Below are 22,481 nucleotides of genomic sequence, written 5' to 3'. Positions count from 1 at the left end.
TACTAAATTGTGGCCACAATTTACTAAGTTGAGGCCAAGATTTACTAAGTTGTGGCCAAAATTTAATACGTTGTGGCCACAATTTACTAACTTGTGGCCGCAATTTACTATGTTGTGGCCACAAGTTACTAAATTGTGGCCACAAGTTAATAAATTGTGGCAACAAGTTACTAAGTTATGGCCACAATATAAATACAGTGTTGCGGATGTCACCTCTGTGCCACCGTAGATATGCCATTTACCAAATACTTCAACGTTTACCTCCGTTCCCATCATTTCACTTGGCTTTTTCTGCAGCATCTTATCGAGAGCTGAAATTAAATAGATTTAAAACCAATTTTAGTGTTTCGACTATGGAAAAGTAATAAAATGTGGTATATATCATTCATGTATAATATTGCACCACTCCAAAGTCAATGTTAAGGTAGTTTCAACGTCAAAATGAAAAGCAAAAGAAAAACACAAAACCCCCAACCTGCCCCCCCCCCCCCCACCAAAAAAAAAAAATAATAATAATAAATTTTTTTTGACATTTCCACTATATTTTAGAATTTTACATTAAATTTGGTCCAAGTTGTTCTTAATAAGGCATGTGATTGGAATGTAATGCAATTAATGTACATCATAGACCCGTCCAAAATATTCCTTTTTGATTACTATTGGAATACTTTGCAAGGTCATAATATCAAAAAACGTGCGTGTGCATGCGTGCTTGCGTATGTTTGTGCGTGCGTGTTTAAACAATAAGAAATAATTTCCTCATTAGAACATTACTTGATAACACATTTCTAAAGAAATAATGTATACAAATTAAAAAGAAAAAGAATGCATTCCAATAATCTACAATTTCGTTTCCACAACCACCATCCCCACATCCGCGCCTTTTTGTCAGTAAAGGAAAGGAAGAAAACATGTTACAATTGACATGGATAAGACTTTTTTTCTGACGGTAAATGTTATTTGGATACACTTTTATCTTATAGAACAGATTCAATCCTACCTACTTTTCAAAATTGAGGACTTTTTGGTCAGTTTTACTCTACCATGAGCAAAACGTTTAAGTAAAATAGAGATAAATCCATTGCCATTCGAATGCGTTCTTTATAGAACAGAACAGAACAGAACAGAAGTTTATTCAGTAATTTGTACATACAGTACCTCATTACATGATATACATTGACATATAAGATATGATCATGTGGCAAAGTTGTTGAAAATTTAAACTTTAAATGGAGAACGGATCGTAACAAGCCGTAACGGGCAGGTCTTTTTACCCCAAGACACCCCAGAACCCCAAAACACAGCAACCACCATGACACTCAGCATCAAAATAATCACTTGTTTGATACTGTAATTGGGTAACTATATAACAATGATAACTCAAGGGGAACAACCCAAAACTACTTAACTGTAAATAAAGATGTAGCAGTTGTTTCCCTTTCAATTGTTGCGACAAACCTAAAAATGTAAACTGGGACGTCCCGGGGCAAAAAGACCCGCGAATCGTAACGGTCTTAAAATAAAGATGATGATGTTGCGAAGGAACACAAAAAACGTTACAATAACAACATCAGTGGTTACTATTCAATATTGATATAGTTACATAAACTATCTGGAAGAATGAACTATGTATAATTCACTATGACAAAAAAATAACTAGTTGTTAGTCCTGCTGGTATTAATGTTTCCATGCAGTTATAATTGTCAATGCTTTTATGCAATGTGGGATGAGCACAGATAATAATTTCGTATACAAAATATATGAAACAATCATAACAACACTACAAATAGAGCTGCTTTTAAGAAAAGGGAATGCCTCCGCCAACTGCCTAATCATCTAAATTGCAAGTTAAGCCTTTATATACATATCACTCACAACAATTCACGGGCCCAAACTCCGCTTTGGCTCATTATCGAACTTGTCAGAGGTCTTACAGTCAAACACATTTTGTACAAATTTGGCGAAGATCGTGTTGGAAATGTTCAACTTGGAGTGCGGACAACAGCAAAAGAGCTGATTTTTCGGTAATTCAAGGGCCGTAACTCCAACTTGGCCCTTTATGGTCAAACACATTTTGTTCAAGTTTGGTGAAAATCGGATAAGAAATGTTTGGCTTAAATTGCGGACAAGAGCAACAAGGCCGACTTTTCGGTAAATCAATGGCCGTTACTCCAAAGTAACTCCAATATGCCTGGACCGGTTTAGCTAATTATCGAACATGGCCGAGGTCTTATGGTCACACATATTTTTTCAAGTTTAGTGAAGATCGATTGAGAAATGTTTGACTTAAAGTGCGGACAATCTTTGTGACAGACAGACACACACACACAGACCGGAGTAAATCAATATGTCTCCCACACCACTGTGTGGTGGGAGACATAATGAACATGTTGCCTTATTATCTAAGTAACATAGTATTCCTTTTATCGCTTGCCAATCTGATATATCTACATAACCCTAACTGAACCGATTTTTTAGTACACTGCAATAGTTCGACAAATTTATGCATATTTGGTCTTTCATAGTAGTACCTTTGTATACATTTGCTACGATATTCATTATAAAAGTTACATTTCAAAATAAAATGAAACTCGTCCTCAATATCGTGGACATTACAGAGTTGACAAGTTCTTTGATTTCTCTCCAATCTATCTCTACCATATCTTCCAGTTTCTATGCGCAAACTATGTGCAGATACCCTAATACGGGTTAAATATTGCCTAGTTTTTTTACAAACAATTTTTTCTAGATAACTTTCCATACCAAATACAGGTTTAATATACATATACAAAGTATTTAATACATTGTTGTTTGCAATATCAGAAAACCACTTTTGCTTAAAACAATCTATAGCCCTTTCTTTAAATGTTAGTAAAAACACATTTGACTGATAAGCAAGTGGGTTATTCCATATATCTGAAAAACCATATTCTTCAAGCAAACATTTTACTTTGGAAACCCAATTTTTAACACCTTTCTTACATTCATTTAAAGCATTGTCATACACTACATTTAGTAAAATATTGTTTGTATGCAATAATTTAAACCAGTACTTGATTATTTGAACATATCTATTTATGTATAAAGGGTATCTTCCCAATTCGCCATAAACTGCCGCATTACTGGTACTAAGTTTAACACCCAAAGTAGATTTACAGAATTTTTAGTGGATCCTTTCTAGATCCTTACTTTTGGTAAATCCCCAAACAGGACAAGCATAATTTAAAATAGACCCAACAAATGAGTCAAACAATTGCAATACAACATGTGGTGATAATTCGTACTTATTTATATTATATGACAAAACATTCATAGCCTTTAAGGCTTTCCCACAGACGTACTGGTTATTAAGTACAAAAGAACCTGTATAGTTAAAAAAACACTAAATAATTGAAGTCATCAACAACTTCAATTTGTTCATTATTATAAAACCAAGTTTCATGGGGATAGATATTACCCTTTTGCGAAAAACAACTATTTTGGTCTTTGTAGTATTGACTTCAAGTCCCCATAATTGACAGTATTCATATAAACTATTAAGACTAGTTTGCAAATCTTCTTGGGAATGGCCCAATATTACCATGTCATCCGCAAATAATAGTAAAATAACACAAATTTCATATAAAGATAATCCAGAATTTATATCGTTCTGTAAATACAGTTCCAAATCTTCTAAAAATAGAGCAAACAGAGCTGGAGAGTTATTTTGACCTTGACGTAAGCCCACTGATATGTTAAAAAAATCAGATAAACTATTACAATGTCTTACACAAGATTTGACAACATGGTACATGGCTTTAAAAATCCTCAGCAGTTTGCCATCAATGCCTAATTTGAAAAGTTTATACCACAGACCATTACGGTAAACTGAATCAAATGCCTTTTTCAGGTCAATAAATGCACAAGGTAACCTTAATTTTTGTAACAAAACATGTTCAACTATACTATGTAAGACAAAAGTCGCATCTACTGTACTACAGCCTTTGCGGAAACCAAACTGGGCGTCTGACAAAATATTGTACCTATCAAACCATCTCTCCACTCTATGCGTCAATATACTAGTAAATAATTTACCAAAATTACTTAGTAGGGTTATGCCCCTGTAATTGTCTGGAGCTCTGACATCTCCTTTTTTGTATATCGGTACAATATAACCATATGACCATGATTCGGGAAAATGTCCCAAATCTAGAACTATATTAAACATATCTGTTAAATGGCCAACTAATATGTCAATAGAAACAATAAAATATTCGTTCAGTAAATTATCACTAGGACATGATGCCTTATTTCTGTTTAGGCGTTTTACAGCATCTCTTACTTCAACAGAGGTAATAGGAATGTTTAACTCATCAAAAATAGGGTCATTTACATTACAATCATCTTTAGAATTAAAATCTTCTGCTTCATTGACTACAGTTGTCCTTATATCATCAAACATTTTAGAAAAATACTCATGAAATTCATTTACTTTTATATCAGCACCAGACACTGAAGTTTTCTTTTTGAAATGTTTCCAAAAGTCCTTAGGTTTACTTTTCTTTAGTTCGGCCAACTCCTTAGATTTTTGGATTTTGTGTGCTCGTTTCTTAAATTTAATAATACATTTGTATTCCTTTTTTGCATTACATAAACTATTTCTATCTTCCTGTGATTTATTTTGATTAAAAACAAAACAGTGCCTGTTTGTATTTGCGTTTAGCCGTGGTACAGTCGGCATCAAACCAGGAGTTATTGAAAAATTGATTTCGTTTAGAATTATTACAACGTTTAAAAAGTGGATCTGCTACTTCACAAATAACTTTTGAAAAATTCAAAATCAAATTGTCTACATCCACAGTGTCATGTACAACAGTGTCATATACAATTCTATTAAATGTTGATAAATTCCCTATTAGGCCACGCCTAAATTCATCTTTGTGATCCTCAGACCATTTTATATTATACATATTGTCTACATCACTAGTCACATCACTATTTTGCATGTAAGCTTTACAATTTAATGTAAACAATATTGGTGCATGATCACTGAATTCGTTAAATTGACCGATTTCAAACGAGTCAATTATATTGAAATACCGTTCATTCAATAATAGATAATCTATTGTACTACTACACTGTCTATTGTAGTAAGTGAAAAAACCATTATTATAATCATTGTGTAGCCGACCGTTAGCTAATCGCATTGAGGTAGTTTTACATAAATCTAACAATTTAACTCCCCTTCCATTACACACCTTATCATATGAGGCCCGTAATAATGGTACATCTGGAAGATAATCAACTGAGTCTAAGTCAGAAATTTGCCGGTCACAAGCAACAAATCAGATCTGGTGCCCACACGAGCATTCCAGTCTCCAGCCACCAGAACGGTACCTAAATTTCCAAAATGAAAAATGTCATTTGCAACAATTTCAAATAAATCTTCGTTAATTATGCTTGAAGCTGGTGACTCATCACCCCACATGTACACCCCCCTAGAAAAACATCATTTTGAATCTCAAAGAAGTGTTTATCAAATTTTAGCCAGATGATGGTGTCAAAATGATTCCTTACAATGGTTATTCCAGATTTTATGGTATTTCGAATAAATAAGACAACCCCTCCACTATTTCTTTTGGCCCTTCTATGTTTAAATTTCCTATAGAAAGTGAAGCAAGTAAAATCATTCAACTCAATATTTGAATTAGAGTCCGTCCATGATTCTAACATAAAAATGACATCATTTTTAGCAATCTTATCCACAAATTCAGGGTCACAAAGTTTTGTTTGGGTCAATCCGTTGCAATTCCAAACACAAATTTTGGGTCCATTCTCCGAAAAATCCTACAGATTATCTCTAATTGGTTTGCCTTCGATGAACAGTGTATCGTACGAAATCCAGGCATCTTTATTGTCTTTGAGGGCTTCCTTCAATTTTGGTATCAAACGACGCCGTTTTGCTACAACTTCCGGCGGGAATTGTTCATGAACAAAGTGTAATTTCTTATCTAGATTTTTGCGGCAACTCTTAACTAGCTCTTTATCTTTGAAGTACGCAAACTTACACACAATTTTTCTGTTAATTAACTTGTTAGGATCATCGTTTTGATGGCCCATCCTATGTGCACGCTCGATTTTAATACTTTTGACTATATCTTCGGCCATTTTGAATTTCTCTTTCAGGTGCACACGTATGAGGCTCTCAGTTGCGTCTGGTCTCTCGTTCTTTTGTTCAGTAACACCGCCAAAAATTAAGTTGTTCCTCATTGACTGTGACTGCATGTACAACATTTCTTCCTTTAGTTTCGAATTTTCGTGCAAAAGCTTATCAATCTCGTGCTCTTTTCCAGACAGATCCATCTGAATGTTTTCGACTTTATCATCTAACTTGTTAAATTTACTTTCACTAGTTTTCTCTACATTGTGTACGTAGTTCCACAGTTTCGATAATTCCGATTCAATGTTATCTACTTTTTTCTCCAAATTTTCTAATGTTTCTAATTTTGCATCCATACTTTTCATCTGAGCCTCCATATTTCCAACTTTAATGTCAATCTTTTTCAGATACGACAAAATATCCTCAGAAATGTCAGCTTTAACAAGTTTAGCACCATCTTTGTCCTGAATCGACGTACTTCCTCTAGCGTTAGTTGCCATATTACTATTGTCACTGTTTATTTCATCGAACACTGTATCTTCATACAGAATAGAGTTGGTAGAGTTTAAAACCGCACTTAAATTTACTGTGTCCGTGGAATCTATATCCGAAACAGCCCCCGTCGGGCCTCCCAATTTATGCACTTTACTCAAGGTCACGTATTCTTCGTCGGTACTACTGCCTTTTTTCCGTTTATGATGCTTTTTAGTCATAATTCATAGTTTCCAATAAGACCGATACACATAGACTATCCAAATAACAAACTATACATACATTGTACATACATTTCATAGTTCCGCATACACAGTATGATATCCACCGATCTGTTAACTTGTCACAACTATTCACGTGATCACACCTTTTGGTGGTGTAAGGTCGAGGTTTTTGTTTACTTGTATTACTTGTATAGGTCACTCTGCTTCTTCTTACTATCTCTTTTTCCATAAAAATACTGTACAAAGTTTTCAGAGGTAATTTTTTAACCTTGACACCGGTCGCGAAAACCGATGACGCAGTGATTGATATGTCCAAAATATCCTTGTTTTACACTAGTTAGCACTATCTTTTCCATTTGTCAAGTCCTTTTTATATTGTCTTTCAACATCTACCACAAACAGGTTTCTAGCATCTTTTCTTAATAAGCATATAAATATTTTAACCCGCTGCAGAGAATAGCGCCAACGTGGTTTAGGTCTTACACCACAACTATACTGTATTAAAATTAGGACACTCACTATCGACTATTTCTTCTTCATTTCATAAATCATGATTATTATCAGCTAGCGAACAGTTTATCCAGCAGTTAAGATTATTGGCAAATAGGGTTAAGTCGATTGAATATCATAATTGTTTTGAGTTAAAATTTCAAATATTGAGTAATATCGCCGCCTAACTTCAGTAGCATTTAAAAATGTGAAAGATATTGCTAAAATAACGATAGCTTAGAATACGTACAACAGTCAGAAAACATTAAAGAGCACAATTACCTGCATCAGCTGATTTGCTCTGATGTCTTTGAGGAGAATTAACATTTTTCTTAACAGCTGGCTGTGATACTTTTGCGGATTTTTCACCTATTAATGACATAATGAGTAAAGAATGTCACTCTAAAACTGACTTTGAACATTTATGAATTCAAAGTATATCTCTTTTCCCGTTACCTCGACATATGACTAAAATTAGGACAGTTTCTGTGATATATATTTTGATATCATCTAGTAAAATAAACTAAAAATGCATAAACTGGAGATGGTAAACAAATTATTTCATAAAATGTGTTCTCTGACAATATTCATCCTCCCGTCAACTTTTAGATTGATAGTCATGGGGTATAGACTTCTACGCTATCAGTCGAGTATTAACAGCTTTTAAATTGTTATTCATACTGGGAGTATAAATTTAAACTGGTAGATCTAGTCATGTAGAAAGTTATCTTTAATCGTTAATCAAATCCTCAAAACCTTTATACTTGTAGTCATATCGAACAATCACTTCACTTTCAATCGAACTCTCACAACCTTCAAACTAGTTTTCAGTCAAAAGATTGGCCTCTCTCGTCAATCGAACACTAACAACATGTTGATTTGTAATCAGGCAGACAGGTAATCTTCTTCGTCGATCGAACACTCACAACCTTAAGACTTGTAGTCAGGGAATACAGTCTCCTCCCCGCCAAGCGAAAACTAAAATCTTTAGACTGGTTTTCAGGAATTAAAGTCCCCTGTCTTAGACAATAGAACATTTACAACCTTAAGATTGGTTGTAAGGGAGTATACTCACTTTCCCCCGTCAAAAGAACACTCAAAACATTAAGATCGGTTGAGAGGTAGTATTGTCACCTTCACCTACAATAGAACTAGCTAAACCTTTGGACTAGTTGACAGGGAGTGCAGTCACCTCCGCTGACAATCGAGCACTCACAACCGAGGGAGTATAACTATCAAAACCTTTAGATTAGTTGTCAGGGAGTAAAGTCACCTCTGCCGTCATTCGAACACTCAAAACCTATGGATTAGTCTTTAGGGAATAAAGTCCACTCTCTTGTTAACAAAACACTGTTAACTTTAGATATGTTTCAGGGAGTATAGTCACCTCATTTGTCAATCAAACACTTGAAAACATTAGATTGGTTCTCATTGAGTGTAGTTGTCATAGAGTATGTTGTATTTAACACCTTTGTTTATACACGTTTCGTACCAAAGCTACAACTATTTTTAAAAGAATTTAGTTTTGTTATTTAGTGCTTAATAGAAAGATTTTAGTCTTTATACTTAGTCGAAAACACATTATAAAGTGGTGATGAGCTTCAATGACTTCTCACAATTTATTAGCAATAAATCAGTGAACAGATGTTCACCATTATGAGACGGAGCGTCATGCGCAAGAATCAGGTCCCTAGGTCTAAGGTCAAGGTCACACTTAGAGGTCAAAGGTTAAATTCAAGAATGACTTTGTCCGGAGCATATCTTCTTCATGCATGGAGGGATTTTAGTGAAACATGGCACAATTATTCATCATCATGAGATGGAGTATCATGCGCAAGAACCAGGTCCCTAGGTCTAAGTTCAAGGTCACACTTAGAGGTCAAAGGATACAAGAATGAAAACATTGTCCGGAGCATTTCTTCTTCATGCATGGAGGAATTTTGATATAACTTGGCACAAATGTTCAACACTACGAGTCGGAGTGTCATGCGCAAGAACCAGGTCCCTAGGTCTAAGGTCAAGGTCACACTTAGAGGCCAAATGTCAGATACAAGAATGACTTTGTCCGAAGCATTTCTTCTTCATGCATGGAGGGATTTTGATGTATCTTGGCACAATTGTACACCGTCATGAGATGAAGTGTCATGCGCAGGTCCCTGCTTTAGAAATACTTCTCTTTGTAGTTACTATAAATAGCTTAGATTGTAACTTTTTCATTATTAGTCGTAGAGAAATATCGAGACCACTTTTCTGTACTACAACATGTATGTTACATCCAATTTTCAGGTGTATTTTGACCAATCTCTACCTAGTAAGGATTTTTGTGTGGACTTACAATTTTTTTTTTCGATTTTTTTTTAAGATTAACTTCCCTTAGTTGTTACTATAAATAACTTATATTGTAACTTTTTTATAATTGACCGTACGGAAAAACCAAGACCACTTTTCTGTGGTACAACATAGATGTTACTTTCCAATTTTAGGTGTATTTTAAGGTATCTCTACCTGGTAAGGAAAACCAAGACCACTTTTCTGTGGTACAACATTATGTTACTTTCAAATTTTAGGAGTATTTTAAGGTATCTCTACCTGGCAAGGAGTTTTTTTGTGGATTTAGAAAAACAAAAGAATTACAATAATTACAAAACAAACACAAAATTAAAATTCCATTTGCAAATACAGGTGCTAGAGTAAAGAGAAAATGAATATGAATTATATTATATTCAATATGTTGGACTTGATGTTTTGGATATTGGTGCAATAACCAAATCCTCCCAAAAAGTGCCACGTGAATATAACTGATTTTCGAGTACATGTATTTTTATTCAATTTTTTTCAAGTGCATTAAAGAATTGTACAATTTTGAATTTAGCAACAAAGGAAGGACTAGTCCAAGTTTTACGGATATTTGCTGTTGAGAAGACGAACAGAGGATGAGAAAATATAAGATTTGAGTACTGTAAAAGCAGCAATTTTTGCGAAGGTTTCATTTTCGCGATATACACGAGGCCCTACAGATCGCGAAAATTAATCCTTGCGTAATTATTCATCATGAGTATAATTTAGATTCATGTATGATCATACCATTTTTACAATTTTGTGAATATTAAACCTCACAAACATACTCAAAATTTCAAATTTGCAGAAGTTTGAGCTAGTGAAAGTACGTGCTTTTACAGTAAATTTTGTTAAGTATATTTGAAATATTCACAAGGGATTTATTTTCGCTTTACATGCTAACTGAATGTGTTCATGAAAAGGATATTCACCAGTGTGTTATTTTGTTAATATAAATAGCTCTATTTATTTTTTAATGTCATATTTTACCATGTGAAACAACATGTAATACTTCCAGCTTTAAATATGGCAGATTTTTAGCTTGTAAATATGCCTTGATTTTGCAGTAGTTGAAGGATAAAATAGAAAAAAAATCATTGGTTAATTCATTCTTATTTAAGTGGAACTAGTAGATAAGAGGCAAAAAATGTCACTCTTGTATTCTTTTGTGAAATAGGAAGAGGTTGAAAGTCGTTAAAGAGAGAGAAAACTAACGGAAGTTCGATGATCGGCAATGGACTGAGAAATCGCTGCCGGAGATGACAGAGAGAGACTGGCGTATATTTAAGGAAGATTACAATATCAGCTGTAATGGAGGCAGAATTCCTAACCCTATCAGGAAATGGAAAGAAGCCAGTTTACCTAAAGATCTGCTAGATATCATTGATACAATTGGTTATAATGTGTGTCTTTGTATTTCATAATGTAAAACTGTAAAAGTTTATTTTTTCGCAATGTTTTTATTTTCGTGAAATTTCGCTTATGAAATTTCTTGCGAATTCATCTGTCTTGCTAAAATTGTTGTCTTAATATTATTCAGTATTATACAAACATAATAACAAAATTCCTTATTTCGATGTGACAACCTCCCAAATTCAAAAACTCCTAAAAATTATGAAATCGTAAAATCACAAAAAAAAAAACACCCACGAAATATAAGAATTTGACAGTATTTACATTCACTATATTTTATGCGGAAAGATAAAAACATACCCTTTTTATAAACAACATTGCAATAGCATTATCAGGGATGGTCCTTTCCTTGAGGCTGCGCGGGCAATCTTTGAGATTGTGTGTGCAATCTGATGTCATTTACAAGAAAAAACATTAACAAAAATGGCGTCGTTTTATAAAAATTTTAGATTTTGAAAAGATCGATACTCTGGCATTTATTTTGATTTTCTAATACTCATGGATGACCACTTGTTTTTTGTAGAAATCTTATGTAAAAATGTAAATGTAAGAATTAAATGCTTTTTTTTAAGGAAAGTTGACAGAATTGGCTCTTGAATACCAGTCATTGATCCACAGTGGTGACTCAGTTGTAAAGTTTGTGCCTTGTATGTGAGAGATCGGAGTGTGATACCTGGTCAGGTGATACCAAAGACTTTAATAATTATACAGTCAAGTAGTTGTCAGACATGTTATCTTTATTTTAGGAACCATCACCTATTCAGAGACAAGCCATTCCAATTGGGTTACCGAATCGTGATGTTACAGGTATAGCCGAGACTGGTAGCGGTAAAACTGCAGCTTTCCTTATACCACTTCTAGTCTGGATTACATCATTGCCAAAAATTGAAAGGTATGGCACCCAGAAATACGTCTTGTTTGAAAATGCTGTTAGTAAAACAAAATTTTAATGAATAATAGTAATTATGTAGTGCTCATTGTTTTTAGTTTGTCTGATTGTTTGAAAAAAAATCTACAAGGTATTGTCATCACTTGATTGTCTGCATCAGCGTTGGTGTCGGCATTGGTTAAAATTTTTGTATATGTCCACCTCTTCTCAAAAGCTATAACAGGCTTTCAAGTGGCCCTAAAATTCCTAAACGATCCTAATTTTTAGGTCTTCCTAAAATTCCTAAAAAAATGCTCAAAAAGGGCCAAATTCCTAAAAAAGCCCTTATTATTTTTTTTAGATTATCCCTAATTTTTTTTGTAATTTCTGTTTGAACCTAAATTTTTTTGCACAAAGTCATGTATATAATGATCAAATTAATTTATTGAAGTTAATATTCTTTAAGATTCATTTACAGAGGATGCATCTATCAGTTTCCATGAGTTCCTAGGCTACAGCTTCATGAAACATAGATTTACTTTATTGAGTGTTCAGGCCTGGATCTAGGGCCGGGCTGAGGAGGCCTGTGTCCTCCAGATGGCTCATCAAAGTTGCTCTCAACTATTTTGGCAAAGAATTAATATTTTCTCAAAATTAAGCCCAAAAACACACCAGAGGCCAACATTTCATTCCTTTATTTCAAAATTTTCCAGGGGGAGGACCCCCCATGAGTGGATTACCCCTCCAGTACCTCAAAATTTATATAAGAAATTCAACAGAGGCCAACATTTCATATCTACATTTCAGAAAAATCCAGGGGAGGGTCTCCTTACCCCCCTAAAATTACAGGTATACCCTCTCCCACACATCAAAATTTAGACCAAAACATGCACTACAATTCAGCATTTCATACCTGTATTTCAAATTTTTGCAGGTGGGTGGCAGCCCCCTGACCTCACTAAAATTAGAGGGCTATACCCTTCTATGCCTCAAAATTTAGAGCAAAAAATACACCAGCATCAACAATTTCATACCTGTATTTCAAAATTTTCCTGGGAAGAGTCCCCTGACCCCCACTCCCAGTTGAGAGTAGTACCCCTCCAGTATCTCAGTATTTAGACAAATAAATGCACCAGTGCATGCATATACATATGTATCCACCATTTCATACCTGTATATCAAAAACTTATGTCGATGACACATTTGTTCTAGAATGGTGCCCCCGCAAAAAGCAACAGTATATAAAAGGGCTGGCTTGACATGTTGCCCCGTGGGCATCTAGTTCTAATTTAGACCTACCTAATTTTTTGGCAAAAATAACCCTAATTTTTGGCAAAAACAGCCTTAATTTTAGACCTAATTTTTTGCCAAATAGTGCTTGAAAGCCTGCTATAAGAGCTACAGCTTTGATACTTTGCACACTTGTTTATTATCATCATTAGATGACTGTATAGGCCAAATAAACATAACTCAGATATGCATTTTGTCAAAATGTTTTCTGTACTTAGAAGATTCGGATTCCTTGGTTAAATTTTTATGTCTACCTTGTCTCAAAAAGAGCTACAGCTTTGAAACTTTGCACACTTGTTAATCATTATAGGGCGACTGTGTAGGCCAAGAACAATAACTCTGATACGCATTTTGTCAGAATTAAGGCCCTTCCTGTACTTAGAAATCAGCTTCAGTTTGATAGTGTGAATGCAAAAATATACTGTCTTCAGCTGAATTTAATGTATTATACGTACTTTATTTGTAGGAAAATAGATATCATAGATAAAGGTCCGTATGCTATAATTCTGGCGCCCACTCGTGAATTGGCTCAGCAGATTAGAGACTATCAAGTTTGGAAAAACAATCGGGATCCGGACTGTGGCAGTTATTGGTGGTATATCTAGGGAGGAGCAAGGGTTTAAACTCCGGCAAGGATGTGAGGTAGGCTTTAGTCTATGAGGTTCTGTTTGTGTTGTTGAGAAGCTACGTTGTACCTTTAGCTGGACTACTTTGTATCTGAAATGTTTCAAATCAAAAAGCATTTCTTGCCAACCCTTTCATTGTCGTTTGCTTCACAGAAGTTTTGCATGTAAGCAGGTTTCTGTAAAACAATGAAGCCCAATGCTTTCAAACATAAAGCATATATTCAGCATCATATGTTGACCTCAGAAGACATGTTACATAACACTAGTATTCATCCCGTCCAAACTAAGTCCCATTTTAACTTGGAAATTTTGGTAAAAGCTTTGCATCTAAGCAGGTTTCAGAGAAACTAGTAGGCCAGATGTTTTCAAAAGTAAGATATGATTTAGGCACCATGAATTGACATCACAGTTTCATAACTCAAGCTTTTATTTTGTTTAAATTATGCCCCTATTTATCAAAGAAATTTTGTGAATGTTTTCAATGTAAGCATGTTTCTCAGTAGCAAATCAGTCAAAGGTTTTCAGATTCTCCACACATCGATGGCATCATGAGATTACCTTGTGTGGCAAGTTTCATAACTCTGGCTAACATGTTGGCAAAATTGTGCCCCTTTTTTCAGTTGTGCAAAAGCCTTTGTTTGTAACCTAGTATTGGTTGGAAGGGCCTCAGATAGAGTTCACACTGTAACGAGACAGCTTTTGGTCGGATTCTTGATCGCTACACTTCCGTTTATGCTGTATTATTTTGTCCTGTATTTGAAAAACTTATTACTTAGATTTGTGACACAATTCAGCCAATGTTGACTGCTTTGACTAGTGTTTAACTAATTATTCGGAGACATAATTTGACAGCCCGCCTGCTTAGCTCAGTAGCGAGATCTACGGATTTCGGGGTTGTGAGTTCGAGCCCTGAAGTGTTATGTTCTCAGTGACGATTTGATAAAAGATGTTTTGTCTGAAATCATTCGTCCTCCACCTCTGATTCATGTGGGGAAGTTGGCAGTTACTTGCGGAGAACAGCTTTGTACTGGTACAGAATCCAGGAACACTGGATAGGTTAATTGACCGCCATTACATAACTGAAATACTGTTGAAAAACGGCGTTAAACCCAAAAGAAACAAAACATGATTTGATTAGTGAATAACCTGTTTGTTTTGGGCATTATTCGGTTATTTGTACCGCGGGGCAAATATATTTTTGTTAAATTTCCCCCCTTGAAGTGTTATTGTTTATTTCCGTTAAAAACCTAGACTGTGTTACGAACAGGAGAATCAGTATCAATGTGATGCTTGTTACTATAAATAAACATTACTCACCTGAAAGGTCAAATATTCCAGTACCCCTTTCGATATGCTAGCTTAATGTGTTTATAGACTCGATCATAATTTGGCATCAGTAACGATTGTTTAGCTTTATTCCGTGAGTGCAAGTACCGTTAATGCCAGGTCCCTGCTTAATATGTTTACATAATCTAGCGATTGTCGATTTAATGGATCGGACAGTTGAAGCATCTCACTGACCTAATTCATTGCCTAATATACTCCTGTTATTTATACAGCTTCGTAAATATGGATAAACAAACATTCTTTTTCTTTCAAATTTTGTCATTTTCAGAATCATACCTACCCCTAAAAGTATTCCAAGCCCCATTTTCTATTACTTAGCCCCCAAAGAAAACCGTTTTCCGGGGAAATCTTCCCCTTGCAAGGCTTTATAGTTTGTAAGAATTCTCTCTCCTTATATATACTCCGGTTATTTGTACCGGTACAGTAAAGTCCTATCTTATAAAAGTATTCTTACTTACCGAATTTTTAAATGCAGACATTGATGTATAATATCTAACTCTACCGTCTAGATACTCTTATCGTTTGTTTGAAACGTAAAATGCATACAAAGTATAATTTCGTGATGGAAATGCATGAAACAATGCTGCAAAATGTCTGTATGCAGATTCATCATGGCCTAATCCAATCAAACGTGCCCATTCTAAGAATGTGTCAGGATTCAATCCATTTACGTAATGTTGTAACAAATGTTGCCACAATTATTCTGTCAAAATGCTTGATGTTTATGTCCAAAACAGACGTCTAATTCTATGCGGCCACTGTGACGCAGAACCAATAATATCCTGAATTAAACTCCACAATTCATAAATTTCACGATTTTTTTCTCTAGCCATCTCAAGCAATATCTAATTCTGCACAATTGTTAGAACACAAATGCTAATTAAAACTGAAAAACAGTCCCAAGAGCATAAATTTGACCTCAGCTTGTCAGACTGCATGACCCAATTCGTCGCCTAATATACTCCTGTTTTTTTTTGTACCAGAGCATAATTTTCTACATTTTTTGTCTGAATATTGCCATTTTCTGAATCATACCTACCCCCAAAAGTATTCGAGCCCCATTTTCTATTATTTAGCCCCCAAAGAAAACCTTTTTTCCAGGAAATCTTCCCTTTGCAAGGCATTATTAATACAGTTTCTTTCTAAGTAGCTCTCTCCGTATATATACTCCGGTTATTTGTACCGGTACAAATAAGTTAAGAGCTGCAGACAAGCTTGAAATCTCTTAAAATTTGGTGCTTTACATATTGAAAATTGCCCTTTACATTATATAGTCCGGTCTTTTGTACCGGTACAAAAAACAGGAGTAATACCGATATATATAGAAACTTGCTTTTTCTAAGCGCGAAATTGATATCTCGTCATCAGTCACATGATCATTACGTTACAGGTCATTCTATTTCTAACCATGCCTCTGGTAAACATTGACGAAATAAAGCGAACCCAGTCTGAAACTGAAAAGGTTGACCAAGCGTCTGGTTACATTAACGGAATAAAACGTAATCCGTCCAATTCTATAAGGGGAAAGCAGGCCAGAATTTATTTGTACCGTGGTACAAATAACAGGATAATGCCGTTTGCCGTGCTTTGTTATTTTTTGTCAAATTTACAGACTATTTAAATTGTAAAGTAACAGGTACAAATTTTGAATATTAAGTCAGTTACCAAAACTTTCAGTTCAGTCATGATGTTTAATCTTTACAGATTGTTATAGCAACTCCGGGACGTCTTATAGATGTTGTACAGAACCGCTACCTTGTCCTGTCACAGTGTACATATGTAGTATTGGACGAGGCTGACCGTATGATAGACATGGGTTTCGAGCCGGATGTTCAGCATATCTGGAATATCTCCCCGTTACAAATATGAAACCCGATACAGAGGATGCAGAGGATAATGAAAAAATGTTAGCCAACTTCAACACCACACAAAAATATAGACAGGTATGTAAAAAAATCCTAAAAAGGTCCTCTGTTGCGGAGTGGTTAAGGTCGCCGACTTTGAATCACTTGCCCCTCACCGATGTGGTTTTGACTGTCACTCGGGATGATGAATTCCTGCTGGCTTACGGAAGGTCGGTGGTTCTATCCAGGTGAAATATTGCACGGAGGGGCACCTGGCGTCTTCCTCCACCATCAAAGCTGGAAAGTCGCCATATGACCAATTATTGTGTCAGTGCGATGTTAAATGCAACAAAAAAAACACCCCAAAAATCTTAAGTTTGCTCCGTAGGAAAAATCTATATCCAAACAAGTACTGTAAAATTCTATTTGTCCCAAGGTATTTATTTTTGCGAATGAACCATTTATCTGTCTCTCTAAAATTTCTTGTTTTAATTGTGGAGAAGACTGGTGTTGCAAATCACGAATTCAAAAACTCGAAACCTGCAAAATATAACACTTACAATATCTTCATGTAATTTGTCCTTGAACTGGGATGTTGTGGGCTGAGTATTGTTTCTATTGTATGTCAGCTTCTTCAATTCAGAAAAGAACTTTCAACGGGATTCACAACTGGAATCTCTTAGATAGTGGTCCATTGTTCTTGAACTGACGGAAAATACAGCCTTTCTGATTAGCACAGCAAACATGAATGAAATTATAATTGAGCCGCACCATGAGAAAACACACATAGTGCATTTGCAACCAGCATGGATCCAGACCAGCTTGCACATCCGTGCAGTCTTGTCAGGATCCATGCTGTTCGCTTTCAAAGCCTATTGCAATTTGACTGTTAGCAAACAGCATGGATCAAGACCAGCCTGCGCATCCACAAATGCAATATGTTGGTTTTCTCATGGTGTGGTTCAGTAATTTGTACTCTATCATTTTCAGACTGTCATGTTTACGGCAACTATGCCACCGACAGTTGAAAAACTGGCACGGAAGTATTTACAAAGACCAGCTGTTGTGTATATAGGAACTGTTGGTAAACCAACAGAACGCTGTGAACAGATTGTATACATGATGAGTCAACAAGAGAAAAGGTAAAAAAAGAAACAAAAATATGTGAAATCTTTTTTTGTGTGGTTTTGACCAAAATGGCTGTTTTATGGAGTTTAAAGTTTAAGGATATAAACTTCTGGAAGATAAAATTGTTTGTTTGGACACACCATGGAATCCAGGATAGCTAGTCTCCCATGATCATCTATGATTTGACAATATATCGGATTAATTTCATTGTTACTGTTGCAGATAGTAGAGGGAAGTTATTTTGAATATTACTGTATGTGAAATTTTTTTGAACGATAAGAAGTGTACATGCTCTGAATAGTATGCATAATTTTGATGCTTGATGGTTAAAGTAGACAAGTGAGACATTGTAAATGACTTGCATAACGGTATAAAGTCAATGGGTAAGGTATAATGAGGAATGTTTAAAGACTTGCATACTGGTATGATGTCCATGGATAAGGTATTATGGGAATTTTTTAATGACTTGCATACTGGTATGATGTCCATAGATAAGGTATTATGGGAAATTTTTAATGACTTGCATACTGGTATGATGTCCATGGATAAGGTAACATGAGGATCTTTTAATGACTTGCATACTGGTCATGCTGATATGATGTCCATGGATAAGGTATTTTGAGGAATGTTTAATGACTTGCTTATTGGTATGAAGTCCATGGTTAAGGTATAATGAGGAATTTTTAAGTCCATGGACACAGTGTAACAAGGAATTTTAATTACTTATTTACTGGTTTGAAATCCATGGACACTTGATATATTTTAGTACCTTATTAGTACCTTATATTCTGGTATGATTTTCATGGTCACTGTAATGTGGAATTATTATGACTTGTGTACTGGTATGAAGTCCATGGACAATGTGTGGATAACTTGCAATACATAACTGAAATATTGTTAAAAGTACAGCTGACGTCCCAATAAATTACAATTTTTACATGTCTGTCATTGCAGGAAGAAGTTGCTAGAGATATTACAGGCAGGAATAGAACCACCAATTCTTATCTTTGTCAACCAGAAGAAAGGTGTGGATGTGCTGGCAAAATCCTTGGAGAAAATGGGAGTAAGTTTGTTTTATTTTAACGTCATGGCAGTTATAAAGTAGCAGGTTTTTCCACTGGAGAAATAAGATTAATTTCTCAAGCAAAACAGTTAATTGATCACAAATTGCCTGATCTAACACTTTTGAAATTTAATGCAGTTTATTGCACAATTTAGGAATAACTTGTACAAACAACGTCCTTTGATTTCTGAAAATTGTGCCTTGTGGATCTTTTTTAAATATTTGTCTAGAATGTCATGTCAGATGAAAAGAATCAAACAGTAGAAAACTAGTTTAAAGAGTTTTGGTGTGAGTCAGTGTGTTTTTGAAACAAAGGCCTCATTAGCAAGTACAATAATTGTTGCATTTTTTTTTAATCCCCGGCCACAAGTGGTGTGGGGTTATAGGAATGGTCTCCGTCTGTCTGTCCATCTGTCCGTAACACTTTTGTGTCCACTCCGTATCTCCTAAACCACTTGAAGGATTTTCATGAAAATTGGGTCAAATGATCACCTCATCAAGACGATGTGCAGAACCTATGAGTCAGCCTTGTCGACTCAAGGTCAAGGTCAAAACTGAAGGTCAAAGGTTTGAGCCTTCTATTTTGTGTTCACTCTATATCTCCTAAACACTTGAAGGAATTTTATAAAACTTGGATCAAATTATCACTTCATCAAGACGATGTGCAGAACACATGAGTCAGCCATGCCGGCTCAAGGTCAAGTTCACAACTTGGGGTGAAAGGTTTAAGCCTTCCTTTTGTGTCCGCTCTGTATCTCCTAAACCCCTTGAAGGAATTTTATAAAACTTTGGTCAAATGATCACCTCATCAGGACGTTGTGCAGAATTCATGAGTCAGCCATGTCAGTTCATGGTTAAGGTCACAGCTAAAGGTCAAAGGCTTACCCTTTCACTATCCATAGCAGTGGTGGGGGATTTAGCTGTCTTTCAGACTACCTTGATGTTATAAAAATTTACTTTGCCAAAAATGTGATGATTGTTTATCACTTTGTGTAAGCTCTGACTATTTGCTGCAAACTTCCAATCACTAAATTTTAAATGTCACTAATCTAATGCTGAATAAAGAATATCACAAAAGAATGATAATTTTATTAAACTTCCTTGAATACTAGAAAAAAAAAATGACCAAAAGCAAGAGAGCATGTCTACATGAATATTTCTTTGTCTCTAGTTCAGTGCTACGACTCTTCACGGTGGTAAGGGTCAGGAGCAGAGAGAGTTTGCTCTCGCCAGTTTGAAGGGCGGAACTAAAGATATCCTGGTAGCTACAGACGTGGCTGGTCGTGGTATCGACATCAAAGATGTGTCACTCGTTATCAATTATGATATGGCAAAGAATATTGAAGGTATGCTGGAAATTTCTGGCTCTGTTGTAGTAAATTATTTAAAGTTTCTAGTTTCTATATACTGTAAAATCAATTAATTCTGCGGGCATGAATTTTTCAGGTTATCCCAAAGGTAGCTATGTCATGGGGATATAAATTTGTGGAATTAACCTTTACCCTCCTGAATTTGTTAAATGGTCTGTTCCATCTTTCAGTTTTGGCAATGCCATTTTAATTTATTTTTCAAAGGGGAATTTACTGAAAATTTACCGACTGAATAGCGAACAGTGCAGACTATGATGCACGGATATGCAGGCCGATCTTGGTGTACTTGGTTTGCAAAGGCAAATTCACTAGCTGGCAGCAGGCTAAAGGTTAATTTTGAGGATAAAACATAATTATAGGAAAATTATTTGTTCACGTGGCTTTAGTTAGGTTTATACTAATGTATTTTAGCTCTGTGATGAAAGACATGTTGCCTTATTAATTGGAGACAAACCCATATATTGAAATAAATCAAATTGTGATACTTTTATTTTAGATTACACACATCGTATTGGTCGTACTGGACGTGCTGGAAAATCTGGTGTGGCAATAACATTTCTCACTAAAGAGGACAATTTTGTGTTCTATGATCTAAAACAAGTGATTATGGCAAGTCCGGTATCCTCATGTCCACCAGAACTAGCAAATCACCCAGATGCACAAAATAAACCAGGTGAGGCTGTGTTCAAGAAGAGAAAAGATGAAACAGTGTTTATAAACTGAGATTAACATTGAGTTATAGTGGGAAAATGACAAGAATAAGTGAAACTATTGTGTTGTTATTATAGATATAAATATGGCACGATCTGAAGACATGAATGTATAGCGTGCTTGTTACACATTTGTAAAGACTGTTGTTACGGTATCATATTTGTATTGCACACAAAATGTTCGGAAGGATGGAAGTATTGATAGCAATTTGTATTATGGTCTTACATATTAAAAAAGCTGTACATGTATGTTGTTTACATCTGCCGAGGAATGATACAAGGCAGCAGGTATTTCTAGGAAGAAAATACCAGTAAGGAAATTGGCCTAATTTCGCAGAGAGGAGTGCTTGGTGATTTTTAGCTCGACTATTCGAAAAATAGGGGAGCTATCCTACTCGCCCCTGCGTCGGCGTGAGCGTGAGCGTTAGCGTGAGCGTCACACAAATGTAAAAGTTTGCGTACCACCCCAAATATTTTCAAAGTCCATTGAGATATTGCTTTCATATTTTGCATAATTGTTTACCATCATGATCCATGTGTGTAAAAAGTAGGAGGCAACTCTATCAAGCATTTTGACTGAATTATGGCCCCGTTTTCGACTTAGAATAAATGTTAAAGTTTGTGTACCACCCCAAATATTTTCAAAGTCCATTGAGATATTGCTTTCATATTTTGCATACTTGTTTACCATCATGACCCCAGTCTGTAAAAAGGAGGAGGCAACTCTATCAAGCATTTGACTGAATTATGGCCCATTTTTTAACTTAGAATAATTGTTAAAGTTTGCGCACCACCCCAAATATTTTCAAAGTCCATTGAGTTATTGCTTTCATATTTTGCATACTTGTTTACCATCATGACCCCAGTCTGTAAAAAGGAGGAGGCAACTCTTTCAAGCATTTTGACTGAATTATGGCCCTTTTTCGACTTAGAATAAATGTTAAAGTTTGCGTACCACCCCAAATATTTGCAAAGTCCATTGAGATATTGCTTTCATATTTTGCATACTTGTTTACCATCATGACCCCAGTCTGTAAAAAGGAGGAGGCAACTCTATCAAGCATTTTGACTGAATTATGGCCCCTTTTCGACTTAGAATAAATGTAAAAGTTTGCGTACCACCCCAAATATTTGCAAAGT

The 22,481-nt window shown here is 35.3% G+C and overlaps 1 protein-coding gene across 1 annotated transcript; it reads left to right on the top strand.

Annotated features, from left to right (window-relative positions):
- Positions 1-7,874: 7,874 nt before the first annotated feature.
- Positions 7,875-21,590, top strand: LOC123532169 (probable ATP-dependent RNA helicase DDX23). The gene is given in 12 exon segments (XM_053532873.1): positions 7,875-7,892; positions 10,218-10,293; positions 10,856-11,085; positions 11,842-11,992; positions 13,728-13,791; positions 13,793-13,895; positions 16,931-17,060; positions 17,063-17,169; positions 18,061-18,212; positions 19,153-19,261; positions 20,433-20,607; positions 21,128-21,590. Coding segments are annotated over 12 exon segments (1,542 nt in total). The 3' UTR covers positions 21,355-21,590.
- The last annotated feature ends 891 nt before the right edge of the window (positions 21,591-22,481 follow it).

The sequence above is a fragment of the Mercenaria mercenaria genome, unplaced genomic scaffold, assembly GCF_021730395.1.
Source record: "Mercenaria mercenaria strain notata unplaced genomic scaffold, MADL_Memer_1 contig_1836, whole genome shotgun sequence".
NCBI lineage: Eukaryota > Metazoa > Mollusca > Bivalvia > Venerida > Veneridae > Mercenaria > Mercenaria mercenaria.
Note: the sequence above shows the minus strand (reverse complement) of the source record. Positions and strands in the feature narration are given on the sequence as shown.